Source organism: Cucumis sativus, chromosome 3, assembly GCF_000004075.3.
Source record: "Cucumis sativus cultivar 9930 chromosome 3, Cucumber_9930_V3, whole genome shotgun sequence".
NCBI lineage: Eukaryota > Viridiplantae > Streptophyta > Magnoliopsida > Cucurbitales > Cucurbitaceae > Cucumis > Cucumis sativus.
In genome coordinates, this window is record NC_026657.2 from 11,026,851 (window position 1) to 11,045,354 (window position 18,504).

Here is an 18,504-nt window from a genome sequence, read left to right on the forward strand (position 1 = left end):
TCGTGGGTAATGCTTAATTGTAATATGATATATTTTCTTTTATATCAAAATTACTTACTTTCTAATTGACTATAAAAAAAAATGTAACAAGTTGACCGGTGAGTAAGGCTTATTTTACCTATTGACTACTAAACAAACCTTTATTCTTCATAAACGGTTCCTTTTTGACAATGAATATTATTTAACTTTCTGACCGACCACAAAGAATAAGATTCTTACTCGTGATCATAAAAACAATCCAATCTAATTAGCTAAATAGATGTCTTTTATTATTTGTTATGCTTAATCCTTATATAGCTGTGTATCATTCTACCTCTCATTTAACTTCCATGTATGTGTCTTGAATATGTGAACTTTTTCGTATAGAAGGGAGTGAGATTCGAAGAGAATTTTCTAATTTCTAACTTTATCAATAAGAAATTATATTGTTGATAGGCTTCCTATGTTCTCCAATAAATATAATGATTAAATTTTGTTATATTTATAAATTATTTTTTAGATCGGGTGTAAATTGAGGTATAGTTTGTCACGTGATAATGATATAATATTCTTGCCATTGTTGTTAAAAAAAGAGAACAAAATAATAATTAAATTTTTTTTGATAAAGATGTAGGGATCAAAATGAAACATATATAAATATAACAAAATCCTCAGCCCTCATTCAGTCAACTCTGGCGTCTGCTTCTTCTCCCATAGAGACAGAGCAAAGAAACCCCATAGAACTTTCCTCTTTCTTCTTCACTAAAAACCCTTCTTCTCTACTAACAATTCCCCCAACAATTCTTCTCTATCTCCAAACAATGGAAGCTGCCATGGAAGATCCCAGTACCCCTTCTCCTTCGGGAATCAAAGATTTCGCCCTTAGCGGCAAGATTATGCTCAGTGCCATCATCATCCTCCTCTTCGTCGTCCTTCTCATCATTTGCCTTCACCTTTACGCCCGCTGGTACGTTCTCCGTGCTCGCCGCCGTGGAAATCTCCGCCGTCGCAACCGTCTCGTCTTTTATTTCGAACCCGAAAACTCCTCTGCCCCACATGGCGCCGCTCTCTCCCAACATCGAGGCCTCGATTCCTCTGTTCTCAACTCTCTCCCTGTTTTCACTTTCTCTTCTAAATCCCATTCCGATCCCATCGATTGCGCTGTCTGCCTGTCTGAGTTTGAGGAGAATGAAAAGGGTCGTACACTTCCCAAATGTTCTCATAGTTTTCATATTGACTGCATCGATATGTGGTTTCACTCACACGCTACTTGCCCACTCTGTCGTTCACCGGTCGAGATGCCTACGGAGGCACCGGTGGAGGTTGAGATTTCCATGGAGGAACCAGTGATAGCTGAATCCGGTTCGAGTTCTTCTGGTTTTTGCGCTGAGTGCGATCGATCAGACAGGATGGCTCCTTCTTCCACCGGTTCTCGGTCGTTTAGGGCGCGACGAAAGCCGTCGGAAACGGGTGGAGTTTCGATTGAGATTCCGACGAGAAGGGAGGGGGAGTTTGCGTCTTCATTGTCGCCGACAACTCCGTCGTTTAAGTCGCCGATAAGTCGGGTGATGTCGTTGTCGTTCAAGATGATCATAGGTCTGGAGAGAAGAGGGGGGGCGTCACCGACGGGAAATGGAGTGGGATGCAGCTCCGGCAGCGGCGTGGAAGTGGATATTGAAAAGGGAAAGGAGAGCGTTCAATGAAGAGGAAGTTGGAACTCGGAAATTGACTCAGCTGCTTGGAAGACAAGTCGGGTGAGTAGACTGAAGGGTCAAAAGTCCAACGTGGAAACTGTCAACTCCAATGGTGGAATGGTTAGTCAGATTAAGCAGACGTGGCAGTCGTGGTTTTCCCTTTTTTTTTTTTTAGTTTGTATTCTTTATGGAACGGAGATTGTGACATGTAGATATTGATGTCTTAATTATATATATATATTTTTTCCCTTCATATGCTAAAATAGGATATAAACTTCAGACCTCAAAAAACAATTGTAACTGAGTGAAGAAGCCTCCTATTCTAAAAATGGAGCATTCTTTTAAGTCACAAATCTTGGTTTATTTAAATTTATGGTAACTTGTTAGTCTAAAGCTCTAAAATAACTTCCTCCCTTTCATTAATATCTTTTTTTTGTTTGACTTTCTTTAAGAACAGTGTTAGAAGTATAGATATAACTAAGTTTTCTTGCTTCTTATACAAATACAAATAACAGTTTTGTTTGGCAACCTAACTAAGGAAACTGACCTAACTATAATTTAGATTCCAACTAAATCTTTTATTCAATTAAAAAACAAGTTCTCTACGTAATACTATAATTTGAACTCTATACTATTTGAATAATTTTAATCCACTTACATCCCCATCTATTATTATTATTAGCAAGATAAGCACTTTTAGTGGCCGCCGCCCCCACATTTCAGAATTGCTATTGCTTTCCTTTCTAATTTATATTCAAAACTGCTTTTATTTTGATTAGGAATTACAAAGGCCCCAGAATCAATAACCTTTTTTATATATATACTTTTGTTATTTGTTTTCTTATGCTTTCAATTATTTTTTTAAAAAAACATTATCTTCGGAATTTCGGATAAAAATTGAAATGTATTTATATGAGAGTCATATATATGGATCATTGTCGGACATATCCATGATGAGAGAAGTAATCAAAAGAACAATCAGTCCAAGCAGGAAAAAGGCATGGGGAAACTGTTCAGCTCTACCACAACCAAAGAGAGAATGTTGAGGAAGTAGATGCATTATGACTAGGACTACCACAACACGGACAACGAGAGGGCCTCAACACCTAAAGCCTGAAGGAAGCCAAATAGAAACTCCACCCCTTTTATATGTTACCCATTAAACTTCAAATAGAACGCTCCTCTGTCAATATTTATAGTCGGCCTACGTTTTGGGCTTTCCGACCTCGGGCATTGGGCCGGATCCTATCAGCCCTTTTACAATGTTTTGGGCTTCCATTTTTAGCCATTTTCCAAAGGGTAGTTTTGGGAAGTACTATTTACACTTTACATGTATAATCATTTTATTTTAACAATCAGTAAACTAAAATAAAATAATTCTATATTTCCAAAGATCAGGTTTAACATTTTTATTTGACACACTTCAAAAAATTTAATAGAAATTCTTAAACCACTTATTCTAAGCTTAAACAAGAAAAATAGTTGGATGATGTTTGAATGATATAACAATGGTTTTTTTTTATGTGGAGAAGAGAGTATGGTTTTTTGTTTATTTTGGATACAAGAGACTAGAGAGTATGAAATTAATAACTTAGAATGTATACCCACTTGAAAAGGGGAAGGCAATCAAGCTAAACAATTAAAATCATAAAAAGGTGAAAAAATTGAAGCACTAAAATGATAAGATCTCATAAAGGAGGGAATAAAAAAGAAATTATTTATTCAAAATTTGGAATGTTTGGAGACTCTACACCGTACTCTAAGAGTAGCTTTTTATATAGTTTCTTCCTCTGTTTTTTCTTATAAAAATTTTATACTGCCATCATGCCCGAAGTGTACGGAACGCCGGTGGGCTTGATCCAGGGATCTCCACGAATAAATCTCGCAGCAGTGAAATCTAAGGCGTGTTCCATAGTGATCTTCTTAATTCCCTTCCACTTCACACGTTTATCCGTAGCTGCTCCTGGTCCCCTGTTATTGATCTCTGCATAAAACAGAGTATTCAGAGCAAAATTTCCCGTCCATGGAAGCCACCCTTCAGGTTGAATCAAGTCATCAATTTGGGATTGCATTATGATTGTTCTTGAATATTGCTTCCATGGCCGGCCCAGGAAAGCCTTGTTGATGTGGCGGATCGGGAAGAAGTCAGGGGCTGAGGAAATGGCACAATTTTGCAAGATTATGGCGGTTGGCTCTTTCCGTTGAGTTCGGCCCTGCGCGGTGACGATGCATTGTTGATTATCCATTGGCTTCCTCACTAGGATCTTGCAGTTTTGGAATACAACGGCGCCGTTTCCGAAGATGAAATCGATGGTTCCGGTGATGGTGCAGTCTCGGTAGAATTGACGGTGAGCGTGTGTGTAGAGAGTGTCTTGGTAACCGTCCATTTGACAATTGTAGAAGACTGACATGTCGGATTGAACTCGAAGTGCCACCGCCTGATGCTTTGCTGCTCCGGCAGAGTTCTCGAAGCCGATGTCCTTCGCAATGAAGTTGCTTCCAATCACAGCTGTGAATACAAAACATTAAAATCACGGCTGTATCACAAATTAACCTAAAAACTTAATCTGTTTTCTTCTTCTTCTTATTATTATGTTAAATCAGGTAATGACTAATAATTTTAAGCCGGGAGTGAAGTAAATTTAATATATTATAGCGACTTAGAACTTACAAACGGTAGCGGTTTTGAAGGTGGGTGTTCCATCGATGTAGTTCTTCCCGGCTGTAATCTTAGTTTTAGTCGGACCATCTCCGATCATCATCACCCAAGTCATACTTTTCTCTACCATTACTTGTTCTTGATAAACCCCTGCCTTAACGTAAATCACAAACGTTTTATTGCTCTTCTTTGGGACATCATTTAAGGCTGCAGTCACAGTTTTGTACTTTCCACTTCCGTCTTTCGCCACCACGGCATCCGCCTTGATGTTGGCGCCGGTGGCTTGGAGAAGCCCCCGTCTGTCTCTGACCCACGACGGTTCTTCCCTTTGTTCATTAGATTCCTCCGTCATTAACCGTCGTCCAATTGCTGGGAGCCCAAAAGAGGTCAATATGGAAGTAACTTCACTCACCATTCCAAGCCCATTAATTGTCAATTCTTTCGACGTTTCCAACAATTTCGTCATCTTTTCCCCGGTATCGCCGGTGACATTTTCGAAGCCGTCTATGCAAGTTTCTTGATAAGTCAATGCGCCACTCAACCAAACCTTAAGATCTTCGATGTAATCATCGAGTTTCTGCATGTCGAAATTGTCTGTGATTCTTTGAAAGGAAATTACGAGATCGTCAATTGCATAATCCATAAGCTCACCACAGGCGTCAAGAGCTTGTTTAGCCATTGGGTCAGAGGCGGCTTCTTTCAGAGTGGTGGAATTTCCAATGGCCCATTTGATTTCGTTGACGGCGACATTGAAACCAGCTTTGATTAGCTCACGTGGGTCGCTCGTGTTGGTTCCGGCCTCAGACAGAGCTTTCTCGCAGGTTTCTTGGTAGTCAGTGGGCTGACAGAGAGCCTTGACTGCTTTGGTGGAGGTCGAAATCTCGGCTGTGGCGGCACTGTCGCCACCACCGCTGGCGTTGGGGCTATTTCGATTGACACCGACTGCGACTGCAACTACCATGGCAACAAGAAACAAGGAAGATACACCGATGAGAGCAGCTTTCTTGTTCTTCCCTTGATCAGACATGTTTTTGTTTTACTTTTAGATTAGCAATTTGGGGGGTTTCTTTTTCAGTTTGTTTTTTTGTGTTTTTTGTTTTTGGTTTTTGGTTTATGTTGGTTAATGGAAAAAGGGAAGATAGAGAACTGGCTTTGAATTCTTTTGTTGGAGGAAATGGAGTGTATTTATATATGTGAAAGATTTGGGCAGAGATCCGAAATGACAGTTAATACCGTTGAGTTTGAACATTAAGAGCCAGTAAGCTTCTTTTTTTTTGACTTTTTCATCTGAATCATTTCCTCACTTTTACCTCTCTAAATTTAGCTTCCTCCTAATGTTTACTAATCTTGAGATTTTATTTTATTTTATTTTATTCATTTACATATTTTTTTTCAATTTTGTGTATATATATATATATATATGACTAAACTTTTATAATTTAAATCTTAATTTTTCTTATTCTTAATTTTTCTTATTATCAATTTATACTTTCAACTATTTTGAAAATCAATGCACCCATAATTTCAACTATTTGAAAATCGATCCATAATTTTAAATGATAAAACTATTTTGAAAATTAATGTATGAATAATTTTAAAAGATAATTGTAATAAACGGTATGGATTGCCTTTTAAAAATTTAGAAGTTTAATTAATTTAAATTATAAATTTTACACAATAATTATTTAATGTAACCAAATTTAAATTTATAATTTAAATTAATACCATACAGTTTTTAAATATAATAATTCTTTCAAAATTTAATAAAAATTAGAATTAATTTTTTTTCTTCACTTTGAAAGATCTAGACTTCTAACCGACCAAGAATGTCCGAGTCATTCAAGCTAAACTTAAATCAACAAAAGTTGATTGAATTGAAAATATGGGAATTTGTATCCTTTTAACTTATATAAAAAAAACAACATACAGGTACATATGTCCAATATTGTATTGATAAAAATAGTTGAATCTAAATAATTCTATAGTTAATCTTAGCACTATTTTGAATGTGCAACTAGTTGGATGATCATTATAACATATCATTGAACTTGTAAAGAGTTTGATATTACTACTTGCAAGGTAAGTTGCGTTGGACATTAATGCTGTTTGTGTCAAATACATTCTGACAATAAAGTCAATTGAATCAAATCAAATACATAAAGATGAAAATAATTCAAACTTCCGACGTCTTGGTTGTAAGTATATATACTAACAAGTTGACGAAAACTAAAAATAAATAATAATAAAAAGAAAACGATACTACTTTCTTCCATTATTTCATGGCCAATGGATGTTCTGGCCTCTCTTCTTCCTTTTATTTCTTTTCTTTTATCTTATTCTTATTCCTCATCCTCTCACATGTTTTATTAGATTTCTAACATCATCTTCTGATGAATGGTACCTGAAAAGTTTTGCTTTCAATTTTCAAAGCTTGGCTCTCCGAAGCTCCAACTTGGCTATGGTTCCCAAATGTACTTCATCAGGGCCATCTGCTATTCTCAAGGTTCTTGCAGCAGCCCAAAGATGAGCAAGAACAGTGTCGGAAGACAAGCCACCTGCACCATGCACTTGCATTGCCATGTCCAGAATCTGTAAAGCCATAGCTGGAGCTGCAACCTGTACCGAGTTTTACCAACGTGTTAAGTGAAGCGTTTGTGACAAAAGAGGAGAAAGGGGTTGGGGATATGTTTTGAAGATTTGGAACCATGAAGAATCTGATTTAGGAAGTGTTAAATTGCAGCATACTGTTTATATCTTGAAGTTATTTCTAATATAATTCGCCTCTATAATTAGTCTATATATATAATATATATATCAGGTGACGGTACCATGGAAAATTTGTTACTCTAATTAACGAAACTTTATCATTTGAAGATCATGAGTATTCAAACCTGTTATAAAACGATAGGCTACTATTTAAAATTCACAAACTGTGAAACTTTTATTAAATGTAAAAAAAAAAATTACCTTGGCCATTGCAATTGTCCCACGTGCTTTCTTGTTTCCTAACCGATCCAACTGATCAGCTGCTTCTAAGACCAGCAGTCTTGTTTTCTCAAGTTCCACACGACACTGACACAAATGTCGCCATATGATCATTATTATACATTTAAAAGGGTATCATGTGGCATAGAGGGAAATGAGGAATTCCAATAAGGATTTTCAATTACTGAATATATACTGCGTCCTTGGGACGTGATATGAAGCCCCTTGTTAAGTATGGTTTATGTATCCGAATACCTTGGCAATGTCTGAAAGGAAGGAACCCTGCTCAGCAATCAACTTCCCAAACACTCTTCTACTAAGAGCCCTCTGAACTGCCATCTGCATACCTCGCTCTGCAGCTCCTACCAACCTCATGCAATGGTGCAGCCTCCCCGGGCCGAGCCTACCCTGGAAGGACATACCAAACCAAATGAAAGTCATCCACCATTGCCAAGGGCATCAGAATGAAACTGTGGCATTAGTCAATTTTCTAGGGAAATACTGAGAAACGGTATTATAGTTGTTAAAAATATTATTAGGGTATTAATAATATATTAGTAATTAGCTAAGCGATATTTTTGTAGGGTCTTGTTATAAATAGTGAGTGGGAGGGGAAGAAGGTAGGCATTTAATTTAGTTGATTAAGCCTTTGAGTGATTTCAAGAAAGGGAGTGCCCAAGTACCTCGAATGATTTTTAGTTATTGTAGACCTTCTACCTTAAACTATTCAATGCATTTCAGCTATTTGGTTTTGATCATATATACTCAAAGTCAATCCCATTTAAATGCAAGCACGAACATCCATAGGATACATCATATAAGATAGCATAAAAGATTTGAACAACATTACCTGTGCAATTTCAAATCCACGACCCTCTCCAAGTATAATATTCGTTTCAGGAACACGAACATTGTCAAATATAATCTCAGCATGGCCATGAGGTGCGTCATCAAAGCCAAACACTGTGAGTGGTCTTTTGACAATTACACCTGGAGTCTGGATGTCAACTAAGATCATGGACTGTTGCTTATGCAAAGGAGCGGTAACATCTGTTTTTCCCTGCAAACAATAGAGAACTTGTTGCAGCGATAATAATATAAATCAATTTGAGAATAATAGACTGGTCTTCTAAATAGTAGGAAGTAGGAACTAACCATAACTATAAGGATTTTGCACCTTGGATCCATCGCTCCACTTGTCCACCATTTTCTTCCATTGATGACAAAGGTATCTCCTTCCCTGCATGTAAGTTGACAGTTTAAGTATTAAATATACCTATAACAAACAAAACACTTTAAGCACACTTGAAGATATATGTTTCCCAAAATTTCAACTGTCAATTTGGAAATGATTAACGAACTATGAATGAAAAATAGAGATTGTTAAAAAATTAGTCAAGAAAAGCCATTCAACATGCCTTTAGTTGAATGTTCAATATATAAAATATCCTCACATTTTTTTAAGTCTGCCAACAGGAGGGAAAAAAAATAGAGAATGTAATCCAATAAGCAGCAAGGAATTTTTTATCTAGTAAACAGATGAACTACATAATCAGAATAGCACTTTTCTATAGATAAATGTTTAACATCGTTACCTTGTAATTGAGCATTCAATATTTGTTGCATCGGAGGATGCAACCTGTGGTTCAGTCATTGCAAATCCAGACCGTATCTTCCCTTCAAGCAAAGGAATAAGCCATTCATGTAGCTGTTGTTTGTTGCCATACCGCAACAATACCTAATGAAAAAGATAGAATTATCAATAGCAGTTCCAATCATGTATGCTTACATCGTGTTTGTCAAACTTTAACTGAACCATTGGTGGCAAAGATACCAACAGATTAGTGATTATAACATACAATACTCCACCTACGCAGAGGATATTCAACACCCAAAATTCTAAACGTAAAAGAGTATAAATTCAATGGAAAATACATAAAGGTTTATTCATTCATTGGTCTATTCAATTTGTTAAAGTGTATATGCTTACAGCAGTGTCAAGAATTCAGGGAATCTATAAAGCTAGCGACCTTCCAGGCAGAATTCAGGCTATAAAATTGGATCTTACCTCCATATTTCCAGTGTCAGGTGCGCCACAATTAAACACCTGAGGTGCCCAAATAGATCGACCCATTATCTCACAGAGGTGCCCATATTCAAGATTGGAGAGGCCAGCACCAAGAAGAAGATTTTCCGCACCAGCTGAAACGATGTGGCTAGTTCCATTGAAAAGCAGTTTCCTTGCTCTAGCAGCACTATCAAACTGCACAAGAAATCTTATTTCTTAAACTGATATTTAAAGGAATAACAGTACAAGTATATAGATTAAATCAGAGAAGAGATAAAATACAAACAGGTATCCACAAGTTCCATAAGCCTTCTTTTTTAGCCATCTCCTTTAGTTTCTCTTCCTCTGGGTGAATGGTCCACCGTAAGGAAGACTGAGCAAGTTTGTAAAATTCATTTTCCATAGGGTATATATGATCGTCCATGAACTTAATCAACTTGGTTCTCAACTCCATGACCTTTTTACTGGGGACGAACTTTCCTTCATCTTTGAGAATCCCCCAATCTTCACCCTCCTTCCTTGTATATTGTGAATCAACTTGTACAATTGAATCTGAAGTTGTTGAAATGGGAAATAGCACCTTATGAAATAGCCTTAGTTATGTTCTACTAGAAGTGAAAAGCTTTATTAGACAAAAAAACTACCAGATGGGGGATTCTCAGGCAGCAAAGACTTTTGTTCAATAAATACCCAAGCAGCATCAACTAAAGCATTAGCCTTTTGTACAGCAATCTGAGCACTCTCACCCCCTGATGCATTTCCCTGCATTCTCAAAAGGAAACTGTGATTATTGCAATTTAAAAATTCAAAATCCATTCTTTCGTTTTTCCATGCTGCCAAGTGTATTCAATTAACTGATAAGATACCATAATCCATCGACTGTAAATTCCAGCAAAGATTGCAGCTCCTCGAAAAATGGAGAAGGCAACATAAAATTTCCATGCAGAAAACGGCCATGGTTTTCCCTGCAACAAGGAAATTCCAGAAAAAGTGAATCTCAAGAACCAGTGGAATAAATTTGAAACAATGAATCTTCATTTACGTCAGCTAGATCATGCACTGGCCCATGAACATTCATTTTCCTTGGACCGAATAAATATCAAACTAAAAAATTACTTAAATTGAATCTAAGCTGATTTTTATCTGTATCATAGGAGCTCAAAGGAAACTTAGGGATTTATTACTTAGACCATATTTACAATTTATTTACATAAACAAGAAGTCAGACACATATCAATAATTGATAAACGCTCAAGGACTGCAAAGATAACGGAACAACAAGATACTGACATTACTTCTAGATAAGTTGCACCTTCAATTCCTTATCATCAAGCCTTCAATATATGGTTACAAGATGCTTTCTTCATGGCTATTTGTTTCAAGGCTAACGTAGAAACGAAAAATCTAGGACGGGAAATGTGAAAACATAGGTATCTGTTATTATCAAAAGAACCTGATTAATATTGCAAAAGTTTTTACTCGGGAAATCTTCAATAGCCATATACTAATGAATTAATTGAAACTTTAAGTTATTATCCCTAATCAAAATCAAGTGAGTTCAATTAATTAAGTCTAGAAACAATAACTAATTATTACAATCTAATTAATTTACCACATTATATTAATATAAAGTAATTTGTGTCGATTCTAAAAGAAACGAACAGAGATGGGCATAAAATAAGAAAGTTCCATTAATAACATAATAATAATAAAAAAAACAATTAATGTATATATATATTCAAGATAATGCATGACCTTCGTAATAAAAACCCATTTATTTAAAATGTTAACAAAAGAACAAAAATTGGTGGCGTCACCAACTATCATGCGGGTGAACCACAAAACTCAAATACTTGACCGAATAATTCTGATAATAACTACTTACAGCGATAGAACAGTAACGAGCCAAATATTCTGTTAATGAAGGTATCCCTTCCAAAGTTCCAATATTGTTAAAACCACTTGCTGTATTTGGAAGGTCAGAGTGGATGTCCAAGATGTAAGGCTGGAAAGAAATGGAAGTAGTACAGCTTCAATATGTGTGAGCACATGAATAGAAATTATCCAACAATTAACAGCGTGCTGATGTTACAAGTTAAAATGCTGAAACATTATGGTGATTCTTGAACATTGTAGAACAGAAATTCCCTACCAGGCAGAAATAAGCAACATCACACATTTGATTTCCAACCGTGGACAGCTCCCAATCAAGAATGCCTATTACTCGGTCCTGCACTCTCAAAGGATGAAACAACGTGCAAGTTTTATTTATCTATATACACCTCAACTTCAGCAATAAACATCCAAGAAATAATAAATGTTAGCAGGGCGCCAGACTTTACAAAGATTAAAACTCATCCTCTTGGTTGAACAAGCAAAAAACAAAATGGAGGACATGGACATTCAAAGGATATATTTATATAGAAGAAATAGCAGACCTCGGAGGGATGAAATATAAGATTATCAATTCGAAAATCTCCATGAACTAAGCCAGCTGTGACACCTGAAGAATCTTCTGAAGGAATATGTGCACGTAGCCACTCAATTAGTGCAAACATTTTTGGATTTCCATCTACTTTACCCTCATTGGTTGATGAAATATACTGTTTTGCCCACCTTTCAATCTATGGGGAAAACAAAACAGAAGTTTATAAGCAATATTACTTGGTTTGGCTAACAGCGTTGTTATGACCAGTCCATCCTCACAAAATAGCACAGGGAAGAAAATTTCAAGGACTCATAATCCATAGGAACAGAATAAAGATTTAGGACACACCTGTCGCTTACAATAGTTATCTGGACGCCCAAATTTTCCTAGACCAATAGCATTCACATCAACAGAATGTAGAGAAGCTAAACTTTTCGCAGCTTCTAAATATATTGCTCTTCTAGTTTCAGGAGCAACTCCCTAATGCAATAACAGTCAATCCATCAGAATCAAGTCAATTGCATAGCTAGTAAAACTTCAGAATTTACTAAAGATACCTCCAATTTGGGGTCTAAAAAGATTCGTCCGTTCAAGTACTCCATAATATAAAATGGAGTACCAATTACACTTGAATCATTACACAGGCAGACAACTTTGGGAACTGGAACCTGTGTATGATTACCCAATGCTTGAAGAACCTATCACATCAGAGATTCAAAGTGGAGATCAAAACCTTCAAGTCCCTACAGCTACATCAATTCGGAAAATTATAAGAAGTATTACACTTCTCTCTTTTTAGCATTAAAAAATTAAGCTAGCTCACCGATTAGTTGGACTGCCTACTGATTCTTTGATATAAAAAAGTTGTATTCACAATTATAGAGTTGTGAAGTTTTCTTTTAATCAGTTAACACAAGTCAAATGAAGTTGTGATCGATTCTCGTTCGATTTCTATCTGTTGTTAGGTAATGGAATCACCTGAAACTCCCTCTCAACGGCGTGAGCAGAGTGGAGCAGGACGCCGGGAGGTTTCTTCCTCAAAACATACCGATTCGTGGAATCTCCGGAAGAAACTTCGATAAGATAAGTGGGATTTGATTGACCATGTCCGAACTAATCTCCAGAAATGGGAAAGGAAAACACAAAATCAACGAAGAGAAATAAGATTAAAGCGATGAAATTAGGAGTAAGAGAAAGCATAGAAAGAAGAAGAACCTGAGAGACGAGGAAATTAGAAGGGAAAGAAGGAAAAGCAGGAACGTTGGAGGAGCAGTAACGGAGCAAGGCATTGAGATCAAGGTGGTGAGCAGGAGAAATATGGCCAAGCAAATCAAGCGTACGCTTCGCCATAGCTGGAAACTCAAGAATCAGTAGAGGATTGGTTAAGAAGAGAAGAACATACAGAAAATTGAAAGGAAAATTGGATGAAGAAGGAGCAAGAAGGAGGACGCAAACCAATGAAGGTGTTTTTAAATGCTATTTGTATTTCAATAATAGTCGGACTAAACGAAAAAATGAGTATATGCCCATAACTACCCGCTTGATTATATATATATATATATCACAGCCTTTCACTTACACACCCTTGGCCCCATCATTTTTAGATTTTTAAATTTAATACATTACCTTTGATTTGCCCTTTAAAAAATTTAGTTTTCTCTCTTCTTTATTTATTAAATGGGTTTCACTTTTTTTTTTTTTTATCTCCATTTTCTACTAAATATACATTGTTTCGTTTCTATGCTTATTACTTAATTTAAAAGAATATGTTTCACTATTTTTATTCATCACTATTCAAATTAATTTGAGATTTTATCATTCAAGTGAGTATTTACTAACAAAAGTTTGATAAATTTGTAATATTTTTATATTTATGAACCAATGCCAAATGAAAACTAAGGTCCATAAAAAATGTATGTATTTTTCTTTATTTTATTTTTTTTACATACTAATATAAAAAGTATGAAAAAGTCCAGACATAATTGGTGATCTTCAACCCATATGGTTTTTAATCAATCCAGTCTTGCAAGCTTTGTGAAACAAAAGTTAAACTAATTTTGATTAGCGAGAAGAAAACAATGGGTTATGCGTATGCCTCTTTGATGAATATCACAAATGGGGGCAATAAAAATACACTTTGAATTTTGTTTGATAGAGGACTTTGAATTAGTTTTTGGATCACACAATGGCTGAAATCTTGTTTCTCTTTCACTACGTGTGCAGAGAGAGCAATGGGCTTATTAGCAAGGTCAAATTGAAAGCATTAGAGATCAAATGCTCTCCAAAACCATCATCAAGTCACTCTTGGGGTCTCCAAAAATAGCTTTAAATGCCCACCTGATCATTATGTAAGACAAGTACATCAAAATTCACCATGATGTAGAGAGAGTTGGGGAAGGAAGATGAAGGTGACAATGGGATGATATCCAAAAACATAGTCTGTAACACTTAAAAAAGGTGGGTGGTCTGTCCAAAGCTTCTAGGTAACAAGACAAACCCATTGACTAAGTCTTAAGGAATAAGGGTTCTCATTCACATTGATAAGAACTAAACAGTTCATACCTCTAACCTATAGAATATACTTTGAGTTATGTTTGAGTTGGTAGAAATAAGTACTCTTAACTTCATTATATCCATTGAAATGTTAATTTTGGATACAACTTAATGGATAAAATACATATTGCCAACTTAAATAAAATATCTATTATTAACTCAAAAATAAACTGTATGATGTAAATTTGAGCCTAACTCAAATGATTAAAACATATTATATTTTTAATTAACTAAAAAGTTCAGTGTTTGTTCCGACGAAAGGAGAAAATTTGTGGAGATATCTACTCGAAAGAAATAAATATAGAAATGAAGAATGAATACATGGAAGAGAGGAAGAGGAGAAAGAAAATATTAAAAAAATATATTATTTTCAACCAGATTTTAGAAAATTATTTTTATATTTAAACTCAATATACTTATTAGTAGGATGACCTTTTAAATTTATTTTAAAAAATGACTAATTTAAAATATTAGAAACTAAATGTACTTATTTGTCGAACATGATTATAATGATATAGTTATAAATTTCAAATCTAAGAATAAAAAATAATATCAAAGGAGAACACATAATTTTGATTACTTAAATAAAACTTTTGTGTGTAACCTTTGGGTTGCACAAGTTGTTACCATTAAACTCCAATAATTCTCCTGTCCAAATTATTGTTTCAAATGCAATTATATACTTTTCCTATATAAAATAATTACAGTTGAATTATAAAACTTAGGTTTAATAAAAAGAATTTTATAATTAGAATGACTAAGTATAGAATAATGGTAATTGGTAGCTATTTTAGGAATAATAATTAAGGATATAGTAACATTTAAAAAAGTTGTAAATATAGCAAAATCATCACTGATAGACTTGTATCGCTGATAGATTCGTATGGTCTATTAATGATAGACCAATATTTACAACATGGTCTATGAGTGATAAACTTATATCATTATAGCATATCAATGACTATCAGTGATAAAATTTGTTATAAGTTATAAATATTTTGTAAAATCTACTATTTTTTAAAAAAAATTCAAAGTAAAAATATGAAAATAAGAATTCAAGCTAAAAATCTAAAAAAAAAATCCTACCAACTTTGTTCTATGTTCTTTGTGAGAAGACAAGTCAATGCAAAGATAAGGTTAGAATATATCCCTTTTTAGGGTTTCTAAACTTTGGGTATGCTCAAGTTGGCAAGTAATCAATTACCAAAGTGGTTGGTTTGTTTTAGTTTTGTTTTTCAATTTACTTCCTATTTTTTAAAAAAATTTCATTAGTAATTATTAATTTGGTATGATAAATATCTAAGAAGTGTTTGACAATCGATATGTAATTGAGTTGCGTGGATAAAAAAATTCATCCACCATTTAAATACATCAATAATTCAAGAGATTTAATTAACTTGTTATTTGTGTTAGCTTATATTTTCCATTTGAGTGTTTATTTCAACTTTCTTAAATACTCTCACATATAATAATTATCAACTCAACCTCATAATTAAAAATCAACTCTAGTCCAATATTTTTTCTTTTGTAAATATGAAATTTAAAGGAAGAAAATTAAAATGTTATTTAAAATATTTTCAATTTCTAATAAAAGAATATTAATCTCAAATTATTACTCATAGACATAGTCAATAGGTGAAGAAAATTCGTTCACTATCCCTATATAGAAGAACATCTCTACCTACTTTATTCTTAATTCAAATGGACTACTTATCCAAACTAAATACCATATTAAGATATTTTTTAATTATTGGTAACACAAACATATTATAAATAAACTAACTCAATAAAAGGACCTTGAACATCTATAATAATTAGAATTTCCTTTTTAATGTATATATATAGATCCAGATCAACCCAACAAATATACTCCCACTTACAAAATTTTAAAAAATAAATTATTTTTTTTTACTAATTTAACCCTTTTATTTAATGTATAGGAATTTCTAATGGGAGCTAGATTCCCCCAAATAATTTGAAAAAATAATAATATTTCAAAACAATTATTTTTGGTGGAACAAATTCCAATTTTCTTAGCTTATTGAGAGATAAAGTAATTTCCAACAAATTAGTAAGCCTAATCATTTCCAACGTTTTCTATATAAATGGTGTTTCACCTTCTTCAATATAAATTAATTTCTATCCCCAAACCAAAAAAAAAAGGAAAACTAACCATAAAAACACACAAGGTGTGTTATGGCAGCTCACAGAGATCTATCTCGTAATGATCTCCCTAAAATTGGATTGGAAGGCTTTGCCCTTATAGAAGAAATCTACTGCAAACGACTACCAAAGAGGAGACCAAGGCAAGTTGCTCTAGCTCCACCACAATCAATCATAGCAATTCATCCTCCACAAAGGATGGCCGAGTCATCACCGCCTATTCGTTGTAATCAATTGGCTAAAACTCACGAAGGTGAAAGCAAGTCATAGAGGAATCTATTAAACCATGAAAATTTAGAGTCATATGGTAACTCTTTATTTAATCAAAAGTGTGTGTATATATATATATATTTATATATTTTCATTTGGCATGATCTGGTTTCTACGTTTGTGTGGAAGCAAGCTTGTAAAGAGTCTAGTAAAACTTATAATGGCTCTGCTTGTAATAAATAAAGTTTATTATCAACTAAGAAGCTTACTTTGCTATCCTCTATTTGCAACTTTTCATCGTATGTTTCTCTTCTTGACTCACCTTTAACTTCTTGTTGATCAAGCAGTTGGGTTGACAGTTTTCTTTTAAGCATTTCATTACACATATATATGGTTATTAATTTTGCTACAAAACATTTGATTCATATGGAGAATTCTTATTTATTATATTGGTTATAGAAATTTCTACATTCTTTTGTTTCTTCCTATTATATCGGTCCCATCCGATAATGGTGTAGCATGTAGAGATATTAACACTCAGTACCCCTTGACATCCTAAACTCACAATTCAAAGTATATAATGGTATTCAAGGGAGCTTTCACTCTAGAATTTCATATTTAAAAAAAAAAAAAAATTCATCACCAATTTATCCTTCCATTGTTAATATATTAGTAGGATTTTCTTATTACTTAGTAGAAGTTCTATGATCATTACGGATTAAAATAAAGCAACGCGAAAGGAAAAAAAAATTATTTACATACATATATAGTTATTTTTAACGGTGGATCCAAATCTATTTCGCTTAACGGGTTTTTGGTTCTTGATCATTTCTATATTTATTGTACTAAAAAATAATTTTAAAATGAATCGTTATATTATTAAAATTTTATAGTTTGGAGTAGAATCTAATCGATGTAAAACGAATGACTAGTTAACTTAAAAAAAAATAAAAATATATATTATAATATCAACTTTATTTAAAATTCTTTTAAAAAGAAATTCTCCCACAAATATTTTCACTCAATTCTTTTATTAATATTAAAAAAAAGACTTACTAAAAATATACCATAATTATTCCAAAACTTATTATTTATTATAATTGGACCATATCTCTTCAAAAAAAAAAGACGATAATGATTAAATTTATTATGGCAAAAAAATGGACTTCTAACCAAAATAATTGAGAATGTGAAAGTATACAGTTGTTCGTAATAAAATTTATTTGTTTTGTAACGTAATTTAAAATTTATGTTTAAATTAAACGTTTTGAGTTTAATCTTTAATATAAAAATTCATTTTATATTATAATAGTTTTCAATTTAACTTTCTCTTTCTTATTGTTTTCACGATCTCATATTTTAATTGAAAAAAATAGCTAAAAAAATATGTATTTGATTTAACTTTGAAAGAATTTAATTTTAAAAAAATATTTTTATTAAAATTTGAATTATTTGATAATAGTTAAAAAATATTAACTTTAAAATTTTATTTTAAACAATTGTTTAAGCTTAAATAAAAAGGATGTGCTTAACTTATAATTAAATTCGGGTGTATATTTATTGTATTTAATTTGTAAGAAGGATAAAGAAAAAAGAGAGAAAATAAAGTTTAGTACGACTTTGAAAGGCTTAATTCTGGACCTTACACTCCCAATACATCTTAAGATTTGTCTTTTTGATGATTAAAAAAAACTAATTTTGATGTAGGGAAGAAATAGAACGAATTTAATTAAATGATGTTGTGTCTTGTTATTGGATTAAGAAG

At 33.5% G+C, this 18,504-nt stretch overlaps 3 protein-coding genes across 3 annotated transcripts; 1 reads left to right on the forward strand and 2 right to left on the reverse strand.

Moving 5' to 3' along the window:
• Positions 1-659: 659 nt before the first annotated feature.
• Positions 660-2,075, forward strand: LOC101207308 (RING-H2 finger protein ATL2). Its single transcript, XM_004134177.3, has one exon. It carries the CDS (start codon positions 801-803, stop codon positions 1,680-1,682), a length of 882 nt encoding a protein of 293 aa, XP_004134225.1. The 5' UTR covers positions 660-800; the 3' UTR covers positions 1,683-2,075.
• A 1,293-nt stretch (positions 2,076-3,368) lies between these two features.
• LOC101212686 (pectinesterase) lies at positions 3,369-5,629 on the reverse strand. Its single transcript, XM_004134445.3, has 2 exons — positions 4,345-5,629; positions 3,369-4,182 (listed from the first exon to the last, which is right to left on the reverse strand). Exons 1-2 carry the CDS (start codon positions 5,357-5,359, stop codon positions 3,485-3,487), a joined length of 1,713 nt encoding a protein of 570 aa, XP_004134493.2. The 5' UTR covers positions 5,360-5,629; the 3' UTR covers positions 3,369-3,484.
• A 1,029-nt stretch (positions 5,630-6,658) lies between these two features.
• Positions 6,659-13,355, reverse strand: LOC101207559 (probable acyl-CoA dehydrogenase IBR3). Its single transcript, XM_011652762.2, has 17 exons — positions 13,029-13,355; positions 12,792-12,926; positions 12,371-12,511; positions 12,162-12,293; positions 11,824-12,009; positions 11,538-11,615; positions 11,271-11,390; positions 10,252-10,350; positions 10,030-10,147; positions 9,672-9,937; positions 9,386-9,580; positions 8,913-9,055; positions 8,473-8,557; positions 8,168-8,377; positions 7,573-7,725; positions 7,300-7,404; positions 6,659-6,948 (listed from the first exon to the last, which is right to left on the reverse strand). Exons 1-17 carry the CDS (start codon positions 13,161-13,163, stop codon positions 6,757-6,759), a joined length of 2,493 nt encoding a protein of 830 aa, XP_011651064.1. The 5' UTR covers positions 13,164-13,355; the 3' UTR covers positions 6,659-6,756.
• Between the last annotated feature and the right edge of the window lie 5,149 nt (positions 13,356-18,504).